Below are 10,220 nucleotides of genomic sequence, written 5' to 3'. Positions count from 1 at the left end.
TTAGATAGATTTTATGTAATTGTCTTACTGTCCATTCATATTACTCTTGTCTTAAGTTTGATTTTACCACTTAATACTACGGTCTAGTGATATTACTCTTCACTTGCAAATAAGAGGTTTTAGGTTTAATTATGACCAAAGACGAATTTGAACACATTATTGCTAACCCATTGTGAGACTAAGCCTACACCTCTTCCTTCATGTAGATAATATCGTTTATTAAACAAAAATTTGATTTTGAGTGTGATACTAATTTAATATGACTTACTCAAAATTATCAACCTTTTAGTATAAATTACATTGTTGTATAAATAAATAATCATTAATTAGCAAAACTCAAAAAATAATTAAAAATGAAAAATAATCGTATGTTTTATTTATTTATAAATTTCCAAGTGTAGGATTTTTTTTGAGAACTTTAACGAAAATGTACTGATACTGTTTATTTTAACAAATGACCATATTTTTACACTAAAAAATTAATTTTTATACTATTAATTTTATCTTTTGTTTGACCCTTATCTTTTATTTGACCCAACAACTGAAAAACATGAACACGCCGAGAAATCTCGGCCTATTAGTAGAAGATACAACTCACTTTTTCTCTCTCTCCCTTTATTTTCAAACCCCCAAAGCAAAGCCGCCCGCAAACATTCAACACCGCCTCATCACCCTGTTGTGACTCTCTCCTTTCCTCTTCCCTCCCTAATTGTACGCTTCTCTCCCCTTTCTCTCTCTCGTACGTATTTTCAATTTCTTCTGGTTTTCTTACAATTGTGGTCAATTGTTTTGCTTTTTCTGTTGGATTCATGCACCCTTGCCTTAATTTGTTAGATTTTCGTGCTCATTGGCATGCCTTTGCATCTCTCTGTACTTTTGTGTTTTCGGTGTGTTAATGCTTTTGTTTCTCGTTTTGCTTCGTCAGCTTTCAGGTACTTTCGTCTGCAACAATAAATCTGTGATCATCATACAAAAAACCCAGTTTCTTAATTGACTTTAGAGAAAACCCAATTTTCTTATTTGAGTTTTTACACAAAATTTGAAGTGGTTTTGCCGGTGGATCTCGAAGTTTCGAGCTTTCACGGGTTTTGGTTTGTTTCACCCCACAAATATTTCAGATTCCTGACAATGGCTTTCCCTCTGCAAAATGGTCCTTCAAAGTTGGTCTCTTTCTTTGGCAGACATGCTCTGACAGCCATGTGTTTCCCTTAGACTGTGGAATGTTACCTGGGGTTGTTTATTTTTGAATTTTTTTCGAGTTCCTTCTCCTGGGAGTGTTTGGATCTTGTGATTCTAAATCCAACCCTTTTTCTGTTTTGGAATTTGGAGTTTGCCGGTGAAATTTCCAGGGTTTCTAAAAATTTTCCTCCTTTGGGATTTTAACCTATTCAATTTGATTGCTTTATTTGTAGAGGGCCCAGTTATAACCACCGCTTTTGAATTTCAGTAATTTTGGGATGCGATTTTTTTGAATTTTCTGGCTGATTGTGTTTGGCTTTCACTGCAGTGCATTACACAAAAGAATATTCAGGGATAGGTCATACTTGATTGAGGCATAAATTTTGATTCCTATTTATAAGCATTAAAGACATTCTCCCAATGCTTAATTTTGGCAGGGCCAGAAGTCAGTCAAGAACTAATAGATCCGTGTCTTTAGGAGGTGAGTTTTCGATTGCGTTCAATTATGATTATCTTTTCTTCTGTGAATTTGTTATGTTCATCTGGCGGTTATGAGAAACGATGATTTGAAGGCGGTAGAGGTGAAATTAGAATCTGCTCAATATGTTTTGAAATTTGTTTATAACAAAGGTTTAACTGCATTGTTTCAATTCGGATATTTTGTGCTTTGAGTTATCTGGATGTTTTAAGCTTGTGTCTTGGACCCTGCTGTGCTTGTAGGCATGGAGTACCCAGATCCCAAGAGGAAGAACAACAAATTCTTTTGGCTGCTACTGTTACAGCATTATGTATTATTATGCTGAAACAATCCCCATCTTTTAATACCACAAGCTCGGTAATCCCTTAATCCTGCGTATTTTCTTTGGTTGAACGTATACTTCGGTATGTGATTATTGTGTTAGAGTGACTATCTGCGTAATGATCATTTGCTTCATGCAATTGATTCCTTTTTTATTAGACAATTATCTGTAGCTTTTTTTTTTCCTGTCTTTCCATTTGATCATTATCCGACAATAATTATTTAGTATTGAGGTCGGACATATTCGAGAATGTCTTGGTTGTATATGCTGTTTCCTTGGATGCATGATTAACTTATATATGGCGACCTAACTTAACTAGACTGCAAAAGCCAACTTTTTGCTCTTTTGAAAAAAGTGGCCCTGCTGGATGTTATATATGGCGAGGCGACTTTCAAACAGAAATACTTATATAACTTTGCTCTTTTGTCCAGATATCACTGATGGACAGAAGCGAATAGTTGTTGCTAGTGCTATGTTTTTAGTTAACCCTAATGAGCCACCATGGCGTGAATGGGTAGGTGGTCACCACTGATCACTGAGGAGCCTCCATGGGTGCCTCAAAAATAGGCATACGCCTATGTTCTGAGGGAGGGGGGGGGGGGGGGGGGCAGGGTGAGTGAATTTGGGACACCAGAGAGAAGAGAAGGCTAAGGGGTCCTAATAGCCTTGTCCTAGGAAATCATGACGGCGATCACAGTATGATGTTGATTTGGTTATCGTCATTGGAGAAAATCATTATAGATCATATCATCTTGCTTCTGGTGGGGTTAATCAAATCTGGTCCTGTCCATTTTCTTGTTGTATATTGTTGATACCTGCTTGGGTCAATTATTTCCCATCTGCAATCTCCTTAATGTTTGACAGAGTGGTAGACTTATTTTTTGGCGTATTGTGATTATCGTTGATGCTTAAAGATACGAAAATTTGGGTACGAGATTTTTGCGCTGTTGCATTGGAACATTTTGCGAGTTCTATTTTCTTTTCTTTTTTGTGTGGCAGAAGTAAAATGTTGTATTTTGTTTTCATGTCTTCAACAAAATTGCAGAAGTTCTATGTAAAAGACCTTTTCTTACCGTGTACTATTTATATTGGTCCAGTTCTCCCTTCGTGAAGCAGGGGTAACTCATGTCCTAGTAACCGGAGGTGCTGGATATATTGGTTCACATGCTGCATTACGACTCCTAAGGGATCAATATCTTGTAACTATTGTGGTAGGTCTCTGTTGGATGAAGTCAAGGTCTTCTCTATTACTTAACTTGATAATTACTCTAGACCTAGAAATATTTCTTTCTTTCACAGGATAACCTCTCACGGGGAAACCTAGGTGCCGTCAAGGTTCTCCAAGAGTTATTTCCTGAATCTGGGAGGCTTCAGTTTATTTGTACTGACTTGGGGGATCCAAAATCCGTATCTTTGTGAAAACATAAACTACTAAAAAAAAATCTGAAAATATGACATGTAATTTCATTTCTAAATACATTCTAATAACATTTAATGTCCTTAAATCAAAATTTTCAGATTCATAACTTTTCAGTCAAAGTTATAGGCTAGCTAGGGATGAACTCCTAATATATGAAGCAAAGCAAAATATGGACAACATACCAAAGCCATGCTTGCCACCCATTCGTTTGCACTTGATGATTTAGATTTTCATGGTTAATCTGCAAGCAATGAGGATAAAATAAGACGTCTAATGATAATGCGCAATCCCAGCAATCCCAAATATAAAGGTTGTAAGCAATTTAACCTAAATACCTTTAACCTTGACAATTTTCTCATATTGATACTTTTACTCCAGTTACTTTTAGAATACTGAAAGATTAATAATTTGTCAAGTTTGAGGTAACAAATTGTAACATGTTTACAAAATTAAATAGCAAGAAATGTTACCTTAGTCTTGTACTTCAACCTTTGTACTTTGAGACGGGTGTGATGCTTGTAAAACTGACAAAAAATGCAATTTTATTTCTATTTGAAAATTGAATGCAATTTGAATTTATAGTATACTTCTGTATGAAAATAAGAGAAGACTTACCGTATTTAGAAAAGTTGTTTGGTCACTATTAATCTTTTTCCTGCACTCATAAATTGTTTTTGTTATTTTTATAATTTAAGATAATTAATTTGTAGATACTCATTAATAAGTTTCTTTTAATGAAAAAATAAAATAAAATAAATCTATATAGAAGGAAAAAAAGAAGAAATTTTCAAGCAGGGAAAAGCAAAGTACTTCTCATTATAAAGAATTTTAAACAAAGTAGCAAAACCTGTGAAAAAAAAAAACAATTCATACGCAAATAAAATGAAGTATTTACCTTTTTTTTTTTAACAAATTTTATTTTATTAGTCCCCCTCTCTGTTTAATCACAAAATAGAAACTTAAAATTTGTTTTCTATGTCAGAGGTTAATTTACCTATTTATTTTGCTACTTTCATTATAATAAGGTATCTTTAATTTTATTTGCGTATGAATTGGTTTTTTTTACAGGTTTTGCTACTTTGTTTAATTTTGCTAGTTTGTTTAATATTCATTATAATGATAAGCACTTTGCTTTTCTCTGCTTGAAAATTTCTATATTTTCTTCTGTATAGAAGAATTTATTTTATTTTTTCATTATAATTTGAGTAATTAATTTGTAGAATGATATAGAGAATGCCATTAAAAATAAATAGGTAAGAAATTGTGTTGTACCTAATTTGTTGGACTTTATTCCAAATACGTATGATGTGAGGAGTTGTTGAAGGTTTTAATTCTTCTACAACATTTTTCATGCGCCACCTGTATATTGAAGATATATATAATGTTAGAATTTCTTGTAACAGACTTGTTAAAGAATTTAGAATACATACTGCTCATGCTTCTTCTTTTTCCACTCTTTGAGAATCAGTTGGCTTATATCAATAGTTTTTACTCCGACAAATATCTCCCAACCAGGTGTAAAAATAGAGACACGTCTGTTTGAGATCTTCTTAATAGGTAGTTCCTTCTTCATTTTTTGTGGGTATTCTTGTAAATATCCTGAGAATGAAAACAAATAATTTTTTTTAATTACCATAGCACACGAAAAGCACATTAAGATAATCAAAATTGAAACTCATAATGTGACCAAATTCAAAATATTAAAAAATTACTTAAATTTCCTCTAAATTTCCTCTTTTAACTTCCAAAGTTACCCAAAAAACTTCACAGTAAAAAACGGAAAATCAAAGACCCAAATTTTTTAAGTCCGTAGATTGATAAAATCTTACTTATACAACAAAACTGTAACATCCCACATCGCCCAAGGGAGTGATCCTTATATGTATATTCTCATCCCTACCTAGCATGAGGCCTTTTGGGAGCTCACTGGCTTCGGGTTCCGTAGAAACTCTGAAGTTAAGCGAGAAGGAGGCTAGAGCAATCCCATGATGGGTGACCCATTGAGAGGTTGCTCGTGAGTTCCCAAAAACAAAACTATGAGGGAATGGTAAGCCCAAAGCGGACAATATAGTGCTACGGTGGTGGAGCGGGCCCGGGAAGTGATCCGCCCCGGGTCGGGATGTGACAATTTGGTATCAGAGCCTAACCCTGGCTGTGGTGTGCCGACGATATAGTGCTACGGTGGTGGAGCGGGGCCGGGAAGTGATCCGGCCCGGGTCGGGATGTGACAATTTGGTATCAGAGCCTAACCCTGGCCATGATGTGCCGACGAAGACGTAGATGTACGTTTCATGGTTCAACAAGTATACCTAATAATTGGATATGCTGCTTTAAGGATTGGTGTAACAATAAAAATATTGGATTAAGTAGCAGCATTAAGGATTTTCTGATGGGAGAAGAACCCATTATTGTTTCATTTTAGTGCTGAAAGAAGAACTCTTGCTTTGTATGTTGTGATCTTTACGATTACCATGCCATTTGAACAGTACAAACGTCTTGATTCTTTGAAAAAGAAAAATCTTGATTCTCTTTCCCAAATAAGGAATCTCTCAAAACGGATTCATGAAGAACAAAGAGGCGGTTCCATTAAGAAGAGGATTGCATATATGGTTAATGTGTGTTTCTCACTCTATCCATGTCTAATTTGAATTGTACCCATGTTTTGTTGAAACGTACTAATATTGGCTTGCCAAATTGAAACGTACTGATACTGATAGAAAATAAAGAAATAAAGAGAATAGGACAAAGAGAATGAGAGAGAGGAGAGTCCTAGAAAGAAAGGTTATAAAAAAATAAATTATTATATTACATCCAACATTATACATCTCACAACACATCAAAGCAGTTATTTTAAGATGCATAGAAACAGCAAACTAACCGCTGATAATGACCAGAAAAACTGATGCTAAGATTGATAAATTCGTACCGAAACGAGAATTTCCACCTGACAAAGAAGGCACTTCGGTGAAACGTGACTTTTGACCAGTGCACTACATGATTGGCAACAGAGCAGATGCCCACAAGGAATGAATGCGTATTGCCTTCTACTCGTATGACATACGACACACAACTGATGCCTTGGAACTTCATCCTCTGCATCCGCTCCTTGAACTTGAGTTTCAACATTGCTCTCAGAAGCACGAATTGCTTGCAGTAGCCGCCTTTGTTGCTTCCACATTTTCCATCTATTCCAATTCCTGAAACAAATATTTGTAAATGAACAACAACTTAAGTTTCGGTTAGTAGCCCGGACATGGAGAAATACTGATATGAATATCCGCGGAAATATTGGTAAGTTTTTATGTTAATGTAATGGAAACTTGATATAAAACACATAAATTCCAAACTCCAAATTCAAACCAGTAAACATCCATTTTTAACGTATAAACTTTGTAAAATAGTTTACATCGTAATCGAAATTTGCATGCAAGGTGAGGGGAAAAAAAAATAAAAGAGTAGCATTAAGCACACTGCTAAACTAACAATAACACACTTGGAATGTGATCCAGTGTGTAAAAATGATTCACTCGATACCATCCCATTTTGTTTATACTCTGTGTACACGAAACCATGACTGCCAGACAAAAAAAATATTTCTGAAAAAGAAACACTTAGGCAAAGGATCCCTAAATAAAAAGGAAACTAATAAAAGCATTTAAGGAACAGAAAGAAAATTAATCAGTACTGATCCCATATGGGCTCAAGTTTTATTGAAATTGGCACCGAAATTTCTCCAAAATCTCCATATTATGACAGATTCTTTATCAAAATAAAGAAATTTAACTGGCATTGCCAACATTACTAAAATATCTCTGAAACTTTGTAGCTATCATAGCAAGATAGCGATTCCCCTCCCCCCCCCCCAAAAAAAAGTACCGCTAAGCCAAATTTTTAATGAAACATCGACCAACATTTCAGTAGTATTCAACATTTTTTTAATCCTTGATTGTACAGCATTAAGGGAACAATAGGAAATTACACGCGTATTATCCAAATTCAGTAGCAAAACAAAAGGTCTGACCCTTAGACAAGCCTATAAACATATAATAGCTATAAAGATTGAATAGTAACTCACAAGATGAGATCATAAGAACTTAAGGTTTCAAGGAAAATTGTACCTGGCAACAAAATAGCCAAGGACTCCGATTGATACTGAACCAAGAACAATCCCAGTGAATAACAGTACTTGTGTGTGTGCTGTAAGATCTACAACCATCTGATCCTTAGACATCTCAGAGCTGCAAATCATACAAAATCAGTTAATGCACATCAAAGTACAGAGAGCAAGTATTAAAGCACAACCATTCACGCTTCAGAGCAGAAATGATATATAATAGATTGACAGACAAAAAGACAAATATGAAATTCAATCTATAAGAAAAAGACTGGGAACGACAATTGGAGAACCACATTTGCCGGAATAAGAGTAATGACTTTTCAAAATTTAACAGCGAAGTTGAAGATTCAAAAGAATGTGCTCAGAACAAAGCCACTTACAGAAAATAGGGAAAATCCTTGCAGGACTTGACTTCCGGCACTCCATTTTTGAAACTGCAGAGACCAACAGCACTAATTTCCTTTCCCAAGGGAAGAATCTTCACTTGCTCAAGCACACTTCCCTACAGCCCGAGTTATATTCTCTTGTTCTAAATTTTTCTTCATATGTTTAATATACAAAAAAGTAGTAAAGTAGTGGTGTGTAGCCATATCGTCTGGGCTATACATTAAAAAAAAAAAAGCACAATGAGAGCTAAAAGTTTGCAAAACTCACTGGGTACTCATGCCCAAAAAGTGTCTTCACGGATGAATAGAGAGAAGCGTCAAGAGGATGAATATGCCGATACACTGTAGTAAGAGGTAACGGGTGCCTTGATCCATCCACATTCACGCTAACAAAATCAGAACTTGACTTTCGGGAACCACCACCACCGTCAACAAGAATGAAAGGAAACTACACAAATAAATATAGATCAAAACTAGCACTGATATTCTAAATGTTTTTGCAAGAACACGTTCAAACAAATTAAATAAGGGCATGAACCCCTTATCCCTTCCACACACACCTGTGAAATTCTGTCATTTGATCATCTTGAATCCAAAAGTTAAGTTAAGAGGGTGCGTGGAAGGCAAAAAAATATGTGCGGATAGCACCAACCATTAAATAAGCAATCAAATCAAAATACAGAGAGAAGAATAAGAATAAAACCTTTTGTAAGGACCTGGATTCTGGCTGTGACAAAGCCCTCCCCAATGCTTTCCAATACGCTCCAATATCAGACCGCGGCAATCCCAAAAGCTTCTTCCTCCTGTCATCAGACCGCCATCCGAAAAGGGCCATCCAATCGCGAAATACACACTTGATCAAAAATTTCAATTTCACCAATTCAGTATCATCCAAATAGAGTACAGGGTAAAGAGACCCAAAAATAGATAGAATAATACAAACAAACAAAACGCACCAGTTGGCTTCTCTGAACAAGGACGCCTTTCGTTCCTTGAGGTGGGAGTACGCCGGACTTGGCTTCAACGGTGCCTCGGACGAAGACAAGCTTTGCGTCGGACTGGTCGACCTGATCGAACGCAAGGATTGAACGGAGATCGGAGACTTTGACGGAGGGAGTGTTACGGATCTTGCGTAGGGCTGAGGAGTAGGAGCTGAATGTCTGGAGGGTGCGCACTGCGGCGTACGCTAGGGCTACACCCACAATGGGGCCATTGAAGGAGAGGGCTTCGGAGACCAGGGAGGTTAAAATTTGATCCAGCGACGGCATTGCGGGCGGTGGTTGTCGTCAGGGTTTGCTGGGCGATGGATGAGAGCAGAGAGAACGGAGAGAAATTGTGAAATCAGAATGCGTATTTTGTTGTAGATGTATTTGACTGTATTTAGGATTAGAGAGGAAGAGTGAATTGTATTTAAGAACAGAGAGGAAAAGAGACAACGGATAGATTTCATTGTCTGCCTAGTATAATAGGTTTCCTATTATAATTCTAATATAATAATATTTATTAAGGAGGATGTTTCAAAGCATTCCTATTTGTATTATAATTTATACAAATTAAATTCTTATTCTAAATATCACTGCAACGTATTTATATTTTCCTTCCCATTGAGTCATTATATGTAATAGCAATAGGATTCTAATTGAAAAAGGAGTTCTATTGTTGCGTTACATGACCTTTTTCCCCCTTTTTTTTTTTTTTATCAATAGTAAGGTAGGTGGGCCCCTGTAAGTGCTCGCAATGGGAAGCCTCGAACCCCAAGGGAAAAGTGGGATTTTTTCAAAAATTTCATACTTGTTGCAGTCCCAATTTAATTGGGTAAATTTTAGAATTTTCCTTTTTAATGGGATTTTACCATCAGAGATGTTATTCTACCCTCTAATTATACTATCATTTATACCATCTTCAATAGAGATAGAATCTACATGCATTGACTGTTCCTACCTCTCTATTAAGGTAGTAAAAGATAATATAAATAGATGATAAATGTAACATTATATCTTTTAGATAGTATCTTGTTTATTAAAGACGCAATCACTACAAAAGATATCCACATGACAACAATCCAACTCCTACCATGTATTCCAGGAGATTTTGTCGGAGGCATCTTAAAAAGAGTTTCTTCCAATTCTCAAAAGTCTCAAATTATTTCCTTTTTATCATAACTTTCACTCTCCTTCGGATATTCGGAGGGATTCATCTATGTAACCCGTATATATCCCGGGTATCTAGTACAACTCTCATGACGTGCGGCGCTCTTCACGTGAACATCCATATGAGGGGGAATATGTTCAAGACTCTTATGTAAGAAAATCTTTCTT

At 35.8% G+C, this 10,220-nt stretch overlaps 1 protein-coding gene and 1 long non-coding RNA gene across 3 annotated transcripts; one reads left to right on the top strand and one right to left on the bottom strand.

Moving 5' to 3' along the window:
* The first annotated feature begins 635 nt into the window (after positions 1-635).
* On the top strand, positions 636-3,469 carry LOC137729160 (uncharacterized). Its single transcript, XR_011067972.1, has 4 exons — positions 636-711; positions 1,617-2,014; positions 3,077-3,190; positions 3,279-3,469. It is a non-coding gene; the product is annotated as an uncharacterized lncRNA (long non-coding RNA).
* A 2,208-nt stretch (positions 3,470-5,677) lies between these two features.
* On the bottom strand, positions 5,678-9,335 carry LOC137729158 (E3 ubiquitin-protein ligase SPL2-like). Of its 2 annotated transcripts, none has more exons than XM_068468007.1 (6): positions 8,859-9,335; positions 8,606-8,755; positions 8,171-8,350; positions 7,897-8,018; positions 7,518-7,637; positions 5,678-6,596 (listed from the first exon to the last, which is right to left on the bottom strand). In XM_068468007.1, exons 1-6 carry the CDS (start codon positions 9,168-9,170, stop codon positions 6,305-6,307), a joined length of 1,176 nt encoding a protein of 391 aa, XP_068324108.1. In that variant the 5' UTR covers positions 9,171-9,335; the 3' UTR covers positions 5,678-6,304. The 2 variants fall into 2 exon arrangements, with proteins under 2 accessions (XP_068324108.1, XP_068324109.1); XM_068468008.1 differs by having other exon boundaries at positions 8,171-8,308.
* Between the last annotated feature and the right edge of the window lie 885 nt (positions 9,336-10,220).

This window comes from Pyrus communis, chromosome 3 (genome assembly GCF_963583255.1).
Source record: "Pyrus communis chromosome 3, drPyrComm1.1, whole genome shotgun sequence".
NCBI lineage: Eukaryota > Viridiplantae > Streptophyta > Magnoliopsida > Rosales > Rosaceae > Pyrus > Pyrus communis.
This window is presented reverse-complemented; position numbering and strand designations above follow the sequence as displayed.

What these genes read in the sequence shown, in the direction of transcription:
- LOC137729158 (XM_068468007.1), bottom strand. Translation starts at nt 9,170, where the DNA reads ATGCCGTCGCTGGATCAAATTTTAACCTCCCTGGTCTCCGAAGCCCTC. An exon ending in TTGTTCAGAGAAGCCAACTG is followed by an intron (nt 8,756 to 8,858) that starts GTGCGTTTTGTT and finishes TTTTTGATCAAG; the next exon opens with TGTGTATTTCGCGATTGGAT. An exon ending in TTTTTGGGCATGAGTACCCA is followed by an intron (nt 8,019 to 8,170) that starts GTGAGTTTTGCA and finishes CTCGGGCTGTAG; the next exon opens with GGAAGTGTGCTTGAGCAAGT.